Consider the following 20,084-nt stretch of genomic DNA (forward strand, 5'->3'; position numbering starts at 1 on the left):
AATAGGGAGGGAGAAAGACAGAAGTGAGGGAGAGACAGAGAGAGAATGAAACGTAGGAAAAGAGAGATGAGGGGAGAAAGGGAGGGAGAGAGAAGAGAAAATGAAGAGGGAGAGAGAGACACAGAGGGAAAGTCAGAGAGAGGAGGAGAGTGACACAGTGACAGAAGGACAGGGAGAAAGAGAAAATGATATAGGGAAGGAAGAAGAAAGACTGGGGAAGAAGGTGAGGGAGAGAGCAAAGTAAATGAAAAGGGAGCGATACAGAAATGAGGGAGATAAAGAGAGACAAAGTCAGGGACAGAGACATAGAGATACAGAAAGAATGAGGCAAGAAGCAAGGAACAAGGGAGACTGGGATGGGGAAGAGGAAAATGGTAAAAAGTGAAAGAGATATAAGGATGGAGAAAGAAGGAAAGGGAAAACAGAGAAGACTCGAGAGAGGGAGAGGGCAAGGCAAAAGGGAGATAGAAAATGGAGGGGGATGGATAGATGGAGAGACAGACCAAGATGAAGGATAGAGGATAGAAAAAAATGAGAGAGGGGGAAGGGAGGATGGATGGTGGGGAGAGAAAATACACAGAGAGAGATAAAGAAAGAAAGAATGAAGGCAGGAGGGAGAATGAGGAAAGGAGAACAGAGAAGGATGGAGACACAAAGAGACACAGACAGAGAATAAGATGGAGGGAGGGAAAGAGGGATGGGGGTGAAAGGGAAGTAGAGAGAAGGAAATAAAGAGGGAGGGAAGAGAGAAGTTAGAGGTGGAGCAAGGGAAGGAGAGAGAATGAAGATGGGGTGCAAAAAAGGGAAGGAGGGAAGAGGACAAGAGAAAAGAGAGAATGAAAGATGGAGTTGGAAAAGAGTGAAATGGAGATGCAGACAGAATGAGAAAGGAAGGGAGGAATAGAGAAATGGGGAATAAGGAAGGAAAAAGAAAAGGGAATTGAGGACAGAGATAGAGTGAGAAAGAGAGAGACTGAGAAACAGATATAGAGATAAAGAATAAGATGTGCTTAGGGCAAGAAAGGGAAGGAAGGGAAAATATGGAGAGAGGGAGACATAATTAGGAGAGATACAAGAATGGAGATGGAAGGAGAGAGAAAAAAGTAGAAAGAGAAGGAGGGAGAGGAAGAGAGACAGAAAGAGATAGGTGGGGTTAGCCAGAGAGACAAAAGAAGAGAGAGATGCAGAATGAGAGATACAGAAATTGAGAAAAATGGATGGGGAAAGAGTGATTGAGACAAAAAGGGAGATACAGAGAGAATTAGAGGGAGTGAGAAACAGGAAGAAGAGAGGGAGGGAGAGAGGTGGAGATAGGGTGAGACAGAGACTGATGGAGAGACTGAGAATTAGAGTGAGGAAGGGAGTGAAAGGAAGAGGGGGAAATGGGAGGGAGAGAGAAAGGAAAGGGAGAATGGAGAAGAGAGGGAAATGGATAAAGAGACTGAGGATGGTGGGGGAAGTGAGAGACACAGATAGAGACAAGTAGGGAGTAGGGGAGAGGTTGAAAGATACAGAAAGAATGAAAGATGGAGTAGTTACAGTGAGAGAGAGGGAGAGGGGGCAAAAAGAGACAGATGGAAAAAGATGGTGACACAGATACAGAGATGAGATGGAGTACAGCAGAAGGGCGAGGGGAGGTAGAGAAGAATGGGGAGAGAGACAGGATGGAGAAAGATGATTTTCCTAATTTGTTAACTTGATTTGATGCCTGAAAGTTATTTGATAAATGTAAAAGTTTATTAATTTCATTAGCCTTTTCAAAGATCCAGTTTTTGTTTTCATTCATCATTTCTAAAGTAATTTTTTGTTTCTAGCTTGTCTGTTGCTCCTGTAGTTTTTAAATCTGTCTTCATTTTTTGCTCATTTTTGCTTTATTTGTTGGCTTTTTAATTTTTAATGCATATTTAGTTCATTAATCTTATGTTTTTCTATTTTATTAATTTATTTATAAGGGTATGTTTTTTCGTACCAGAACAGCTTTTGATGCATACTAAAATTTTTCATATGTTGTTTTAATCTTTCTTTTAATCTATTTCTTTCATGATTTATTTCTATTTCTTCATTAACTCTCTCATTATTTAGGATTTCATGATTAAGTTTCCACTTGGCTCTCTGCTTTTGTTTCTGCTTTCTAAAACAGTGACTATTTTATCATGCATGGTCTGTAAAGAAGAATATATTAACTTTTTTTTTCATTTTTACATTTATTTGCAATATCTCTCTTCCCTAACATGTGGTCAGTTTTTATAAAAATTCCATATGGCCCTGAGAAAATGTCTCAGTTCTTTTGCAGTCACATTTAGAACATACTTGTTGATTGGGTGATGGGAACTGGACTCCCACACCCCTAAGACCATGTCTCTGAAAGTAACCCAGCCCCCCCCTCCTCCCCGTGAGAAAATTCTCTCCTTGTTACAGACACAGACAGAGTTGACCCTGTAATTCCTTAGATAAAGGACAGACACAGGGGTGTCTGGTCCAAGGATTTTTGTCTCTGGCTGGTCCAAGGACTCTCTTGGTGCCAGATCCCCAAGGTCCGTGCCTCTGACAACTCCCTCAATGTCTGGTATACTCCCTACACTTTCCCATCCACAGCTCCCAAAGACACCTGGACCCCTTGATTACCTAATTAGCATCTCTGACATTCCTTTCCCATGCCCTTTTCTATATGAGCTCTAGATTCATCCCCATTAAGTTGCAAGTTCTCGAAAGGAACTTCGTCTGCCTCTATTGGCATTACAATTAGCTGCCTCTTGACTGAAAGACAGCTTAAGTGTGTGAATTCTTTTCAGGCAACACTGCCTTGGCATTGTTGGGGTCCCAGCACCCCTAACACCTCTACCCCAAACCTCTTCATTTGTAAGTCTTTCAGCTCTGGCTTCCCCAGCAATTTATTCAGTTCCTTATTATATCCTTTGTTATAGAAAACTAGGAGAGGGACATTCAAGTATCCCATCTCTTTTGTGTCACTGTCTGTTTTCTAGTTAGTCAGTTAATCTTTCCCTTATGAATTTAGATGCTAAGGCATTTAAACACGTATTATTGATTTTTTATTTTACATTTATTGTGTTATACTTATATTTGTAATTTTTTTTTTTGGTTTGTTGCCTATGGTTCCTTTCAGCAAAATATACTTTGCGTGTTCATCCCTTTTTTATTTTTCAAATGCTTGCTTTTGTATTGTCTGACAGCATGGTTGATACTCTTGCATTTTTTGGATTTGAAGCATAATACAGTAGTATTCCATGACCTCATTTTTATTCTTTGTATGTCTTTGTTTTTTAAATGTTATTTCTAATTAGTCACAGATTAGGGAGTTTTGTTTTCCTATCAAATCTATCATTCTTAAATTCTGATTTCCTTCCACTTTCACTGTAAACATACTATAACACCTCTTCAACTCTTTTGGCTTTGCTTTATAGAAGGCTCTGAATTTCTGGTTCTTCCTTTCCTGCCAGTTTCTCTGTTTCATTTGGAATCCAAGACATCCCTACTGCCCTCAGGATAAACTCATGGGGAAGGAAAGGAAAGAATTTGGAAGTCAAAATTAAAGAAAAGAATATTAATAATTATTTTTACATATAATTGGGGGAAATAAAATATTATTAAAAATACCAAAAGGGGGTTGTGCTTTATCTACCCAACTATCCCTTCCAGTCATATCATGCTTCTTCCAGGATAAAATCATGACCAGAAATGTCAGCATCCTGAGTGCCTTGAGTAGCCTCCCTTTCTCAGATGCTAATCGGACTTGGAGCAAAAACAAAACAGAAGGTTTTTTCCAAAAATACCTCCATTCTTAGAGGGCACAGAATTTCCAACTCTTTCATTTCCTACCATTAATTCTGCTTGGTTTAGACTCAAGGAAGATCCTGCTTCCTCTAGATTGGTGAAAATTAATATTATGCTGTATTATTTAATAACCAAGATTACTACATAGTCCATCCTAGTTGCCATTTTGTTGAAAGCTTTAGCTCTAAAGAAACTCTTTCTCAGTTTGAACTTCAGGTGTGGTTGAATAATCACTCCTAGCTCCTGGGGCACTTGTTTGCTAACCTGGGACCCTTCCTTTTATTTTCTGCTAAACAAGAACCAGCTTGGACTGGGAGCCTCCTGGAGGGAGAGAACAAATCTGGGAATTGTGGATCACAGTTTGTGTGGTTCTGATTTTCCAGTCAAGATTACTAGAGGCATTTGATTTCCCATCAAGGAATTATCATTCCTTAAATGCCAGAGAGGAGCAAGATCAGTTATACCTGAAGGCTGAGCCACTTTCCTCAGCTGCAGACTAATCCTAACAGCTCAGCATTACTCCAGTCTCCCACTGAAGAAGTAATAGATAGGGGGTGAGGTGACTCTTAACCCACTTCCTTATTAAAATGTTCATCAGTCTGGATTGTCTTAACCTTGACCAGGGGAAGTCCAAATGATGTATTGTCAGGCCAATCAGAAGGAAGACACACCTAGGTTTAAAAGACCCTATAGGTCCTCATTTGTGATCTTTGGTTATTGAGAGAGTCCCTTGACCCAATTTATTGGCTATTGCTAGCCTAACTAATAAATTGATCATGTCCTTGGCCTTTTGGATGAGATGGCCAATGTGGGTAACAGTTTATTACTTGCTTTTAATGTTATCTTGCTCTGGATAAAACTGTGTTTCAGCATCCCTTTGTTGCAATTTTATTCGCCATAGTTTCAAGTGCTTATCTGGGATTTGGGTCTGAAGGCCTGATCTCCCAGAACCCTTACAAGAACCCTCCCTTCTTTAGGCCTTTGTGGAATCTTCCACAAAGGGAGTGTTTTCTACTAAGAAATTCTCTTCACCTGAAAACTCAAGATCTTTTTCAAGCAAGGAGGTAAGAACCCTGTTGGGAATAATATTAAAAGTTGCAACTTTGGGTGTGTATTTGGAAATAATTGGTAATAAAAACACAGGCATACTCTCTGTTTCCAATCCTTTGAAGGGAATTTTGTTCCTTTCAAGACACATCTTCCCAAATAAGACTGGAAATAATCTGCTATCCCCTTGAAGGGATTTTGTAATTTGGGGTTTTTTCTTCAAGGAAACCACCCCCAAATCAGTGGTAACCAGAGGGTGTCCACCATTTTTGTCATTCTTCCAAGCCTGAATGATTGAGAAAAGTCCTATCTTTCTAGCAAGAGTACATCATGGTGTTTCACCATGAGTGTCCTCCAAAGCTTGGAGAAATGTAGGGATCTATTGAAATATTATTATCCACCCCACCCCCACCCCCAGCTGGTTTGGGAAATAATTAAAAGGAGAGTAATTTGATTTCTATCCCACTATTGGAATAAAGGGGATTCTTTTGTATTTATGTGTGTGAGTGAGTGTAAGTCAAGCTTTTTTTCCCACTCCTGGTCTGATCAGTCTGGGGACTGTGGTCCTAGCAGTATGTTTATTTTTGTTCTCATCAGTGGCACTCAGGGACAAGGCCTCTTGAATTAGTTTAGGAAGAGGTAGAGAGACACAGTTTCCAAGTTTCTGCCCTGAAACTGCCCTTTATTTGCTTATATAACTAGGTCCCCAAACAAAGGACTGAACCTATTGGCAACTACACCAATGCAGGGCGAGTTTGGCATTGTGAACCCAAGTGTAGAAAGCAAGGCTCAGTGGGGCAAATCTCTGTCCTACCAGGGTGTTTCATTTTGTACTAAAAAAACTGACAAAACCCACAGGATTTTCCTAAGCCATGACCCCAGGTCTAGTGCTAAAAACTGGCATCCAGTTTTTTGACATCTTGAACACTCAGAAAGGGATTCTTGTTAGGGATTCCTGAATCCTGATTAGATTTATAAACTGAGCAGTAGACCTGTGGCAAGACTTTCAGCCAAGCTGTGTGGTCACTCAGCAGGGTTTCCTGAAGTGATGAAAACCTGAGCCAGGGTCTTCTTGGAGACTTTCTCCACAAATATCCCCCCCTAGATTCCCAATTGGACTAGTAAAAAAATCTTTTTAACTTCTCCAACCATAAGAGGTAAATTTCCCTCTTACTTACTGGATAAGTAAAATCCAGAAGCACCTGCTGAAGTCTCAATGTAACAGCTATTGGGAAGACCTCATATTCTGTATCTGTGTATGTGTATGTCATGGATTTTCCTTGATCACATTTAAGAATTATACACACACACACACACACATACACACATATATACATTTACATACATATATTACCAAGAGGAAGCTCCGTTAAGCAAGGGTTAAGGGAGAACTCCTAAGACAGGAATGACAAAAAAAGTTAGGTTTAGAAATATCTGTTATAGAACCAGGTAAAAATTTAGCGAGTGAATTATTCTGGCCATATCTTGAAACTTTTGGTCACAATAAGCGGAAAGATTTTAAAATAGTAGATAAAAAGCCAAAACAGACTATTGGTATTTATGAAATGGATTAACTGATCCTTTCAATGAATTTAAGTCATCTGATTGCATTTTCCGCTTCAAGAAGTCATTAATCATAATTGAAGGGACAATTTAGCCTTTTTTGAATTTTAATTTTATTTTTTCCCAATTGCATGTAAAAACAATTTGAACCTTTATATTTTTACAATTTTGAGTTCCAAATTTTCTTCTATCTTCTCTCCACTGCCACAGATTCCATCAGTTCTTTCTCTGGAGAAGGATACCATTTTTCATAGATCCTAGGTCCATAGGTCCTTCAGAATTGTCTTGGATTTGTCTATTGCTAGGAATAGCTAAGTCATTCACAGTTGATGACTGCACAATATTAAATATTACTCTTACTGTTTCAATTTCTATCTGGATCTAATATATCAGAACAGTTTTCTTTAATTTATGGAAAGATGATGTCTAGTATCCTCTTTTTGATCATGGATTTTAGGTAATCGAATCATTCTTAAATTACCTCTCCTGCATCTGTTTTCCAGGTAAATTGTTTTTCTAGTGAGATATTTCACATTCTACTCTATATTTTCATTCTTTTGATGTTACTTTATTGTTCCTTGATGTTTCATGGAGTCATTAGCTCCAATTTGCCCAATTCTAATTTTTAAGGAATTTTCTTTATTGATCTATTGTACTTTTTTTTTTTTCCCATCTGGCCAATACTACTTTAAGAGGGTTGTTTTCTTTGGTGAATTTTTGTAAGACTTTTTTTCTATTTTGCCAGTTTTGCTTTTAAAGAATTCTTCTTTTCAGTGAATTTTTGTGCCTCATTTACCATTTGACCTAGTGGCATAGCTCCTCTTAGGCAACACCAGCCTTTTAGTCCCTTAGACCTATCCACTTGGAGAAGTGACATTTGTAGATTTCGTAAGGACTCTAGAACATTGATAGATCACTTTCAAGACATAATTAAAAAGTTATGCTCCTATTTGGGAAGCTGTAAGTGATTTAATGGTAACTCTACTCTTGATAGGAGAGAGACATGTTGTCATACAAGCAACAAACAGGTTGGCATATCTTGGGTGGATGGTGTGAGAGTTAAATAGTTTTACATAACTCTGTGCCTAGTTTCTGTCAGGCTTTGTGCCAGTTTTCTCAGCAGTTTTCATCAAATGATGAGTTCCCCCCCCAACAACTAGGATCTTTGTGTTGATTAAAGGCTAGGTTATTGTACTCATTTCCTTCTGTGTATTTTGTATATTTTGTGTACTTCACCTGTTCCATTGATCAGCCACTCATACTTTGAAGCTAGTACCAAATTGTTTTAATGAATATAGCTTTGTGATATAGTTTGAGATCTGGTACTGCTGGCCTCCTTTCTTCACTTTTTTAAAATTGATCCTCTTGATCTTCTTGAGCTTTCATACCTTCAGGTGAAGTTACTTGTTAACTTTTTTTCTAGCTATCTAGAAGGCAATTCTTTGGTAATTTCATTGTTATGGCAGAGAGTAAATAATTTATTTTAGGTAGTTTTGTCATTTTTATATATTTATTTGGCCTACCCAGGAACAATCAAAATTAACCCAAATGCTTAGATTTGTATTTCTGTGAAAAGGGTTTTGTAATCGTGTTTATCTAGTTGCTGTGTGTTTCTTGGCAGGTAGACTCCCAATCTCTTATATGATGTGCAGTTATTTTGAATATCCTTTCTCTTTGTATGTCTTCATATGGTGTTTTGTTGGTAATATAAAGAAATGTTGATAATTTGGTTTTTTTAAAATTCTTTTAGTATTTTATTTTCCCCCAATTACATGTAAAAACAAATTTTAACATTTGTTTTTAAAACTTTGAGTTCCAAATTCTCTCCCCTGTTGAGAAGGTAAGCAATTTTATGTATGTTACACATGTGTAGTCAGGCAAAACACATCCATGGTAGTCATGTTGTGAAAGAAAACATAGAACAAAAAAAAACTTCAAGAAAAATAAAGTAAAAAAAAAGTGTTTCAATCTGTTTTTAGATACCATCAGTTCTTTCTCTGGGGATGTATACCATTTTTTCATCATAATTCCTTATGAGTTATCTTGGATCATTGTATTGCTGAGAATGGCTAAGTCATTCACAGCTGATCATCTCAAAATATTGCTGTCACTTTGTACATGGTACATTTCACTCTGCATCACCCCGTGCAAGTCTTTCCAGGTTTTTCTGAGAGTGTCCTGCTTATCATTTCTTACAGTACAATAGTATTCCATCATAATCACACACCACACCTTGTTCAGCCATTCCATAATTGATAGGCATCCCCTCAGTTTCTAATTCTTTGCCCCTAGAAGAGAGCTGCTATTAATATTTTTGTACATAGGTCCTTTTCAGTTTTGTTTTTTATATCTTTTGGGATACAGACCCAGTAGTGGTATTGCTAGGTCAAAGGGTTTTATAGCCCTTTGGGCATAGTTCCAAATTGCTCTACAGAATGGTTGAATCAGTTTATATCTCCACTATATAACAGTGCATTAAAATCTCATTTTTCTCACATCCCCTCCAACATTTGTTACTCATCTAACTTTTCGGTAGTTTGATTGGTATTGTACTGAATAAGTAAATTAATTTAGGTAGAATTGTCATTTTTATTATATTAACTCAGCCTACCCATAACCAATTGATATTTTTTCCAACTGTTTAGAGCTGACTTTATTTGTGTAAAGTGTATTTTTTGTGTTCATATAGTTACTGGATTTCTCTTGACAGTGGACTCCCAAATATTTTATAATTTCCAATTAATTTTTAGTCTCTTTCCAGAGCCCTTTATTACACGTAATTTTATTGCATCATGATTTTTATTGCAAATTCTTAGAGGAGAAGTTAAGGGAATTAAATGAAAGAAATAGACAGAAAAGCTATACTAGTAGGGGACCTCAATCTCCCCCACTCTAAACTTGATAAATCTAACCTCAAAATAAACAAGAAAGAAGTTAAGGAGGTGAATAGAATTTTAGAAACAAAATGATCTAATCCTAAAGAATGATTGGATAAAACAACAAATCATAGAAACAATAATTTCATCAAAGAGAATAACACTAATGAGATATCATACCTTCTCCTTTGAGAATTTGGATGCTATTAGCATTTGGTGCATATATGTTTAGTATGGATATTACTTCATTGTCTATGACACCTTTAGCAAGACGGAGTTTCCTTCCTTATCTCTTTTAATTGGGTCTGCTTTTTGCTTTTGCTTTGTCTGAGATCAGCATTGCTATCCCTGCTTTTCTTTTTCTTTCTTTTTTTTTACTTCAGCCAGAGCATAATATATTGTGCTCCAGCCTTTTACCTTTACTCTGTGTGTATATCTCTGCTTCAGATAGATTTCTTGTAAACAACATACAGTAGGAGTCTGTTTTTTAATTCACTCTGCCATCTGCTTCCATATTACGGGAGAGTTCGTCCCATTCACAGTTATGATTACGGTGTATTTCTCTCCATCCTACTTTCCCTGTTTATACTTTCCTCTCTCCTTTCACACTTTCCTTCCTCATCAGTGTTTTGCTTCTGACCATTACCTGCCTCAAAATGCACTCCCTTCTATCAGCCTTTTTCCCTTTTTCTTTCCCATCTTACTTTCTCTATAAGGTAAGATAAATTTCTACACCCATGTGTGTATTTATTTCCTCCTTGAGTCAGATCCAGTGAGAGTAAGATTCAAACAGTGCTCACCCATCTCCCTTCTTTCTCTCTCTTCATGTGATGTAATATACCCTGTTCTGCCCTGTCCCTTTCCTCTTTTCCCAGTACAGTCCTTTTGTAACCCCTTATTTTTTTTGTATCATTCACATCAAAGTCAACTTATACCCACACCATTTAAGTATCCCCCTTCTAACTGCCCTAATACGGATTCAGTTCTCAAGAGTTATAAGTATCATATTCCCATGTAGGGATATAAACAATTTAACCTTATTGAATAACATGTTTTCTTTCCTGTATACATTTTTATGCTTCTCTTGAATATTATATTTGAAAATTGAATTTTCTGTTCAGCTGTTTTTTTTTCATCAGGAAAGTTTGAAAGTCCCCTATTTCATTGATTGTCTATCTTTTCCCCTGAAAGATTATGCTCAGTTTTGCTGGGTAGTTGATTCTTGGTTGTAATCCCAGTTCCTTTGCCTTCTGGAATATCATATTCTAAGCCCTTTGATTCCTTCATGTAGAAGCTGCTAAATCTTGTGTTATCCTGACTGTGGCTTCTTGATATTTGAATTGTTTCTCTCTGGCTTCTTGCCATTTGAGTTTAGTCTATTTTTAAGGGTGTTATTTTCTTCAGCATTTTTTGGGTCTCCTTTAGCAAGCTGTTGACTCACTTTTCATGATTTTCTTGAATCTCTCTCATTTCTCTTCCCAATTTTTCCTCCACTTCTCTTACTTGATTTTCAAAATCCTTTTTGGGCTCTTCCATGACCTGAGACCATTGAATATTTATTTTGGAGGTTTTGGATGCAGAAGCCTTGACTTTTATGTCTTCCTCTGATGGTATGCATTGTTCTTCCTCATCTGAAAGGATGGAAGAAAATACCTCTTCACCAAGAAAATAACCTTCTATAGTCTTATTTTTTTTCCCTTTTTTAGGCATTTTCCCATCTAGTTATTTGTCTTTTGAGTCCTTTGTCAAGAGGAGGGTATACTCTGGGGACCTGTGAGTTCTCAGTTCCTCCAAGGTGGCACAATCAAGGGAGAGGAGTTTACTCCTCTCCTGACCTTCACTCTGGTCTGGGAGCTACCAAAGCTTTTCTGCCCAGGATGTGCAAGTAGAATTCCCTTTCCAGAGCTTCCACCAGCTCCACAAGGCCAGTGCTTCTCCTCACCCCCAGGCCACCACTCAGGGCTGAGACTCAGATCAGCAGCTCGATTCCCCCAGGGTCTTTAGGCAGAGGGCTCCAAAAATGGATGCTGCTGCCTCCACCTGAGGTCAGGGCTAGGGCAGGGGGACCCTGCTCCCTTCTCATCCAGGTGAAAGAGCTTTCTCACTGACCTTTGAAGCTGTCTTTGGTATTTGTGGGTTGAGGGATCTGGGAACCGCAGCTGCTGCAGGTGGCGCCCTGAAGCCTGCTCTGGTCCCGTCCCTGCCACACTGCACGGCCAAGGCTGGGCTGTGCTCTGCTCCATGTCCCACTCCATGCCTGGTGCAATAGACCTTTCCTCTCGGCCTTCCAGGCTGCCTTGGTGTGGAAATCTCTTTCACTTTGTCATTTTGTGGTTTCTGTTCTAGAATTTGTTTAGAGTCATTTTTTACAGGAATTTTATGGGCTGTGAGGGGAGAGCTCTTACAGGTCATCCTTCTACCCCATCACCTTCCCAACTCTAGTTTTTAAGGAGTTGTTTTCTTCAGTGGAATTTTTTTTCCCATTTGGCCAATTGTATTTTTTAAGGAATTGTTTTCTTCAGTAAATTTTTGTTCTTCCTTTGCCAAGATGTTGACTCTCTTTTGCATAACTCTCATTTCTTTTCCCAATTTTTCTTCTACCTCTCTTATTTGATTTTTAAAATCTTCTTGAGCTCTTCCAAGAAGGCTTTTTGGGCTTGAGACCAATTAATATTCCTCTTTGAAGTTTCACATATAGGCATTCCAATAATGTTCTCTTCTGAGTTTGTGTTTTGATTTTCCCTGTCATGATGGTGACTTTCTATGGTCAAGGGTCTTTTTTTTTTTGCTTTTTGTTTATTTCTTTTGCCCATTTCGTGGCTTTTAAAGTTGATCTCTGCTCCTGGGGCATAGGGAGCACTTTCCCAAGTTTTTTTTTGTATTTTGAATCAGCAGCCCGGTCGCTGGCTTTGTGTGTTGGAATCTCTGGTGCTGGTGACTTGTTCACTGCACTGGGATGGCCCAGCCTAGTCACACCTGTTGTTGCCTGGTTTCTGGGGCTTGCAATTTGCCTTGTGCACTGGGGCTGGAGTTCTCGCAGCTAGCCTGCTATGCCACTAGCCTGATGATTCAGGACCCAAGGGGTCTTGGTTTCTCATCTGTGCTGTGGCTGAGAGTGTCCTCCTGGCTTGCTTGGACACTGTCTACACTGAGATGTGCTCCCCTTTTGCCCAAGTGAGACAGAACTATCTTGAATTCTTTCTAAGTTATCTTAAGCTGAAAAAATTTTTTTCACTCAGATTTTTTGTAGGTTATGTCACTCCAGAATCTGTATAGATGCTTTATTTAACATTATTTCTGAGGAAAACTGGGGAGAGCTCAGGCAGCTCCCTGGCTTCTCTCTGCCATCTTGGTTCTGCTTCCCATAAAGCTTCATTTCTTCCTGAGCTTTCTATTTTTAATAGGAATGGGTGTTGCCCAAATTTTTCTCTGCATATCTTGACATAATTATATAATTTTTGTTTTTTGTGGTTGTTGATATGGTAAATTCTGATTAAATTTTTCCAAATATTAAACCAACTCTTGCATGACTCCCACATGGTATCAATTCCTCATATACATTGATGAGTTATATAGAACCTGGTCCTACTAGATAATATTTGTGTAATATATTGTTGTACTCTTTTTTTGCTAGTTTTTGATTTGTAATTTTTGCATAAGGATTCATTAGGTAACTTATCTATAATTTTCCTTGTTTTCTATAGTTTTCTTTCAGTGGTTTCAGAATTTCCCACTCTTACTATCCCACCAGCTTCTGTGCTTGGGTTCCACATTAGGAATATCATCTTCTTTGGAGATACCTTCATCATCAGAAATCTCATCATCATGGATGTTTGATTTTTGACAGTTCCTAGTTTGCCCCTTTCTTTCCTTGTTGCTAATTAGAATTGGAATGGTGTGAGGTGGAGGAAAAAAAATCATCACAAAGTCTTTCTCTTTGGAGGACTCAGTTCCCATATGCTCTTTTCCTATTTTTCTTTTCTTTTTCTTGGTACTGCTTGGTTTCATCTCCATGGATCTCCATCATGAATTCTCCAGGTTCATTTAAGCCATTAAAGATTTCATCATCTTGAATTTTATTTAGATTTCATAGTCAACCTTCCTCCACTGTTTCTTCTGACTCTGTTACATCTCCCCTCTGATTGGAAGCCTGCACAGTGGGTCAAAAAACTCCTTTGAGTTCCTTGCTTCATAGAAAACTCAGTTTTTTCCACCTTATTTCCCACCACCTGTTGTGCTGTGTATGTACTCCAGAAGCATCATGCTTGCCCTACGATCACCATATCACCAGAAATTTCATCATCATGGAGATTACTTCAGCTCTGGTACTCAACCCTTGACATCTGCCTCTCTACTCTGATTGGTGGACTGAGGCTGGAGCAAAATCTTTTCCCTAAACCTCCTTTATTAGAGGAATCTGAATTTCAAGATCTTCTTTCATTTTCTACCAGCTTTTTTCATTGTCTTGGACTCTTAGGAAAACAATCTTCCCCCAGGATCACCTCATCATAAACCTTATCATGATGGAGACTAATTTCACCTTTGGTGGTCAGCTCCTTTTCAGTTGCCTCTGCTCTATGGTAGGAAGGCTTCAGGGTGGAGTAAAAACAAAACAAAATAAAACAAAAAACAAACTCCTTCCCAATTCTCTCTTCAGAGAAGGCTCAGAATTTCCAAATTTTTATTTCCTGCCAATGACTTTGCTTGGCAAGAACTCCCAGAGGCTTCCCTCAGGATTGTATTATCACAAGAGATTTCATCATCATGTAACTTGTTTCTTCTTTGGTTCTGAATAAAGTGCCAATCTGATTTTGAGGGTCAGAGTAGAGCAAAAATTCTTCCCTTAACCTCCCTTCTCTGAGGACACAGAATTGCAAACACTTCATTTTCCATCAGTTCACATTGATTTGGACTCTACATCCATTCTACCTAGGAGAACATCAAGCTTCTCCTAGGATCAGCTCATCAGAAATCTCATCGTGATGGAAATTGTTTCATCTTTGACAATCAAGCCTCCTCAGTTGTGTCTCTATTCTGACTGGAGGGTATAGGTTGGGTCAAAAAAATAAACCAACTCTTCCCTAAACCTCTCTTTTTAGTGGAGTTGGAATTTCCAGCACTTCATTTTCTATCAGATTTGGACTCCAGGCATATCAAGCTTCCCCCGATCAAGTCATCAGAAATCTCATCCTGATGGACTTGGTATTTAGCCTCCTCCCCCCACTTCAACAATCTCTGGTTGGAGGGTCACAGGGTGAAGAAATAAACTCTTCCTCAATCCTCCTTTCAGAGAAGACTCAGAATTTCCAACTCTACATTACCCACCAGCTATTCTCCTTGGTATAGACTCCAGGAACATCATTCCTCCTCCAGTAAGCACTCATCATCACACATCTACTCATAATGTTGACTTTGATAGTTTTTTTTTTAAACTAAACACCACTGAAGTCCTTTCATCCGCTTGTCTCTCTGACTGGAATTCTGTAGGGTGACCTTTAAGAATGTTATTCCTCCTCTAGTATACCTTCATTACCAGATATCTCATCCTTGAGATTGTATCAGCTTTTGTACTCATTATTTGCTCAATACACTAAGTTTACTCTTCCTTCTATGTCCAAAGTCTCTATTGAGGTCTCAGAATTTACAACTTTTTCCATTCCTCAAAATTTCCATGCTTGCTTTTGCTTCCAGAAATGTTATTTTCCAGCCCAGGTACACACTAGCTTGTCATCCTCCCCCCTCAAAAAAACTCACTGGGGATACAATTAATTAAAACAATAACCTCACCATCTGAAGGAGCTTACAATATAAAGGGAGAGGCAAGTCACAAAATTGGATAGGAAAACATGGTTGGGGAGACAACACCAGCAGGTACCTAGCAGAAGTTACCTGTCTCTCTGTACTTGTATACAGGTAGGTGATTAGATGCAAAGTACTGTGAGCAAAGAGTCCATTTTCTGCCTGGTGTGAAGGAACACATTAGGATGAGTTCGGGACTTTGCTCTCCTGTCCTCTAGTCAGAAAGTAGTGGAGGCTGAGGGAGTAGGTACCAGTCAAACCATGAGTTTGCAGCATGGTTATGAGAATAGAGGTGATGAGCTCATGTAGACAGGGCATCAGATATCAGTTGAAGTTTTGCAATTAATTGGCACTGTATGAGCAAACTTGTTCTAAGGAGATAGACAGGAGAATGAAGAAAACTTCTGAGAAAGGTCTTTGGATATGGTTATGAAATATAAAGATGGAGAAAGTAGTGAAGGTAAATAAAGTGTTTAGTAATAATTCAGAAAGAGCTACAATTTTGCATTGTGCCCAACTTTAATCAGTCCCCAGAATGAAGAAATGAGAAACTTTGGGAAGATAATGAATGTTATGCCCATAGGACGAGAATGGAAACGTTTACTACATCTGGAAATTTATGAACACTATTTGCAGAAATGTTTGTTAGGGATAGTTCTGTGATTTCTCATGATATTTCATTTTAGCAATTTAGATAGCCTTCATAGAGAGAAAGGGCAAGAGTCATGTAACTCAATTTAAAATTGACTATTATATTCGATTACAACATTTACCAATATGGAGAATATAGAAACAGATTGGCATCATGGAAACATTTGACAAGAACATACTAAACTTCTGTCCTTGCAAGACCAGTAGAAGCATATATTCTAATCTTTATGTGGGTAATACATATTTATGATTTGATTACTATGTAATATAGCACATTTGCAAGTTTCATGTTTCAGAGCAGCTTAGAATCTCTTCCAAAAGACACAGTGGAAAAAGCCGGACTGCCAAATCAGTCTTGACAATAGACTTACTGAAGGTAGTGGGATCTATAACTTGAAGTTCTGGCAATCAATGGTCCTTGTGAAAATTGAGAGTTCTCTAAGATTCCACTTGTAAGAAGAAATTGAGCTTGGATTTCATTGTATTAGCCCTGAACAGAATTATAATAGTCTTCTTTAAAATCAGATGTGTTTTGTTCTCTTTGGGCAACAGCATACTGAAAATTTGTCATTATGGAAAATTGTAGACTACAAAAATAAAAAGTGTAAATGAAAGCTTTCCATCAAAATTAGGTCATATTGAGATCACTGGGGATTGCTGACATACTGAATATTTGAAAGGTAAACTTTTTTTAAAAAAAATACTCCAACAGGTTTTTGATTAGTGAATTAGAAAAATTATCATTCATAGTGTGTTTGACCTGTGCCTTGAATGATAATGCTTGTGTCCTCCCTTGTACCTCTAAAGGGGACAGGTAGGCAGTACAGTAGATAGAGTGCTGAGCCTGGAGTCAGGAAGACCTGAGTTCATTACAGCCTCAGACACAGACTAACCATGTGATTCTTGGCAAGTCACTTAACCTTGTTTGCCTCAGTTTTCTCATCAGTAAGTGGGCTGGAGAAGGAAATGACAAAGCACTTCAGTATCTTTGCCAGGAAAGCCTCAGATGGGCTCACAAAGAGACATGACCAAAAAATGACTGAACAACCGCATAGCTCTTAAGTGTTACTTAAGATCAATGATTAAGATCATTGTTACTCTCTACTGGTCTCTCAATGCAAGTACCATAGAATGTCTGAATTGATAGATGAATGAAATTATTTTGTTTGTAAGGTAATTCAGAACAGCATTCTCCCGGGCTAATGTCATTTGACAATACATTTTGTTTTGGGTCTCTCTTTTAAATCAAGATATTGTTTTATATTAGTATTAGCTTATAATTTCTGGTATTACTTTCTGGGAAATTAGAAATGTTGTTAATTTGAAAGATGATTCCTAGAGTGTGATACATGTTTTTATTTCATAATTTTGAACTGTTCCTTATTAGAACCTTTGGCTCTTCCTCCTCCTTCTCCTCCTCCTCCTTGTTCTCCTCCTCTTCCTCACCATCACCACCATCGTCTTCCTCCTTCTCCTCGTCCTGCTCCTGCTCCTGCCGCTGCTGCTTCTCCCCCCATTTCCATGGAGCGGACCATCCTGGTGCCTCTTCTGCGAAGCGGCGGCTGAGGAGACCTCCCCCAGACATGCCATGGCTGAGGAAAAGCAGAAGGAAGGAGTCAAGCATGACAACAACGACCACATCAATTTGAAGGCGGCAGGGCAAGATGGTTCAGTGGTGCAGTTTAAGATTAAGAGGCACACACCGCTTAGTAAATTAATGAAAGCCTATTGCAAACGACAGGGTTTCTCAATGAAGCAGATCAGATTCCGATTTGATGGGCAACCGATCAATGAAACAGACACACCTGCACAGTTGGAAATGGAGGATAAAGATACAATTGATGTATTCCAGCAGCAGACAGGAGGCGCTTACTAAAAAGAGAATCTACAACTCTACTCCAGAACTGTACTCCCAAGCTCACAGTCAGAAAACCAAGATTTGGTTCATCCACATCCTGACTACTGCAGTATAGTTTTCTCTCTTCTTGGATTCCCTTTCCCCATTCTTTTATTGTACATAAAGTAACTGGTGTATGTGCACAGGTGTAATGCATATTTTTTTTTTAATTTTTTTAACTAAATGGCCGATGGTATGTTTTAATTAACATCAAATGGAGATGAGGAGAGGAAGAATCAAACTAGTTCTGTGAAAACATCCCTTTTCTCCATTAGTGGCATACTCATTGAACTTTTATCTTTATATTCCAGCAAGTTATTTGGCTTTCGCTGTTTAACAACAACAAAAAAAACAAAAAAAAAAACCCACAAAAAATCCTTGCTTACCTTGTTTTGTTGGATAATTTCAGCATTTTTCTTTTATCATTGTAAAACCAAGGATTATTTTATAACTTTTTTGTACGTAGTTGTTACATGTATAGCAATCTCTGCCTGTCATAGATCGTTGATCATAGATAGTTTTCCCTTCAAGTCAAACATCTTGTTTAAGTAAAGTTCTTGTTGAAAATTAAAAAAAAAAAAACTTTGGGTTGAAGATTGTTTTTGATATGGCAATGGATATGTTCTGTTTCGTCAACATTATCTGGTTTGCTTGAGAAATCTCATTGTTTGGATTTTTCACCCCGATAAGGATCATAAATCCTTTTCAACTCTATGAAAGAAGGAACCACAGAATTAGTATGACATTGAGTACTTTGTGAAATGTCCCCTGGGACTAGAAGTGATTTGGGACATGATCTCACATAGAGATGAAGCCCTGCCTTCCACAGGAACACTGATAGCCTACTTAGTATCAACAGACTCCAGTTTCAATGAGTGTTTCTTTTGAATCTACGGGTTACTATATAGTACTTTAAGACATCCAGGATAAGAATGACAATTGTTTATTTCCTTTTTGTGGGTATGAGTAAAACTATTATGTATTCACCTTATGTATAAGTCTCTATGATGTGAATATTTTCTGTATTTCATCTTAATTGATTTTTACGTAAGAATATGTTTAAACTAGAAAAGAAAAACGATAAAGATTTGGATATTGGATAGGATAAATACTAAATATATTGGATAGACCTTGTATGTTCTTATTAAGTGATGAAGATAAATGTTTGTTATTTGTTGTAAATCAATTGTTATTCCAATAGAAAAAACAACAACTGTATCCTGTTCTAAACTGTAAGCAGTGAATGTCAAAGACTGGGTAGTTTAAAAAGACAGCTTTATGAAGGTAATGGCAGGAGCCTCTTGACTAAGTTTCTCCATTACTGCCTTTTGGAACAGGAATATTTTCCACCTAGTTGGTTCTCAACTTGGCTGTCACACCTTTGGATTAATATGGCATCCTGTTTCTTTGTTGGCTGTTCCAAAAGGTAGCTGTGAGGTTTATTTGAAGTAAGACAGCTAAGGGAGTTTTCTCCTGGTATACCTATGATAGTTGTATGTGTATCTTACCTTTCTCTAGTTTAGGTATTATGATTATATTTGTCTCATAAGAGGATTCTGGTATAGTGCTTTTTTATTTATTGTTGAGAAAAATTTGTGAAATATTGGATGTTCTTTGAAGAAATGATAAAATTCTGCTGTGAATTTGCTGTAATCTATAGTTCTCAGTTTTGTTAACATATAACTTTGCATAATATGCTAATTTTTATTCTATTTTTGTTGGTATTTTATTTTCCTCTTTTGCTATTTTATTAATTTGATTTTCTCACTTCTTTTTTTTTTATAAGATTAACTAAAGGTCTATCAATTTCATTAGTTTCTTTCAGAGAACCAGCCTTTAGTGCTACATATCATTTCTGGGGAGTTTTTTTTTTCTGTTTCTTTGTTTTCTACTTGTCTGTTTCTCCTCTATTTTTAATGTTTTTGTGCTTATTTTAAGATTATTTGTTGCTTTTCCAATTTTTTCAATGAGTATTTAGTTCATCATTCTTCTCTTTTTTATGTTATTGATGTTTTTTTCTGTAATAGTGTTTTTTCATCATTAGGACTGCTTTATCTGCATCCCAGATACTTTTCTATATTGTATCATCATCATTTTAAAGAATAATTATTACTTTTTAATTTTTTCTTTGAACTACTCATAATTTAGGATTTTACTGTTAAATTGCTATTTGATTCTGTGTCTTTTGTTTGTGCTATCTGAACCAATTACTGTTTGATTACTTCATTTATCTCTAAAGAATTTCATAAGTATTTCTGTGTTTTTGTATTTATTTCCAATATCTCTGTGCCCTAAATTGATATGGTCAATTTTCTAAAATGTCCATGTGGTACTTTGACATCATATATCCTTTTACAGTCCCACTTATAAGATGCCAAAAGTCATTCAGTTTAGTTTCTCCTGTCATTAGTTGAGTATATTATTTTCCTCTCTACTAATATATCTGTCAAAATTTCCCA

General features: G+C 37.6%; 1 protein-coding gene across 13 annotated transcripts in view; it reads left to right on the forward strand.

The window, feature by feature from the left end:
- Window positions 1–19,877, forward strand: part of LOC140515876 (uncharacterized) — a 32,930-nt gene extending 13,053 nt beyond the window's left edge. For 8 of the 13 annotated variants that reach the window (XM_072626690.1, XM_072626692.1, XM_072626691.1 and 5 more), the window contains 2 exons: window positions 4,770–4,856; window positions 17,116–19,877. In XM_072626690.1, the coding sequence (XP_072482791.1) occupies window positions 4,770–4,856; window positions 17,116–17,604 (576 nt within the window). In that variant the 3' untranslated portion in view covers window positions 17,605–19,877. The remainder of the gene's footprint in view (window positions 1–4,769; window positions 4,857–17,115) is intronic. The other 5 variants (XM_072626698.1, XM_072626697.1, XM_072626699.1 and 2 more) reach the window with 1 other exon arrangement.
- The last annotated feature ends 207 nt before the right edge of the window (window positions 19,878–20,084 follow it).

This window comes from Notamacropus eugenii, chromosome X (genome assembly GCF_028372415.1).
Source record: "Notamacropus eugenii isolate mMacEug1 chromosome X, mMacEug1.pri_v2, whole genome shotgun sequence".
Taxonomy (NCBI): domain Eukaryota; kingdom Metazoa; phylum Chordata; class Mammalia; order Diprotodontia; family Macropodidae; genus Notamacropus; species Notamacropus eugenii.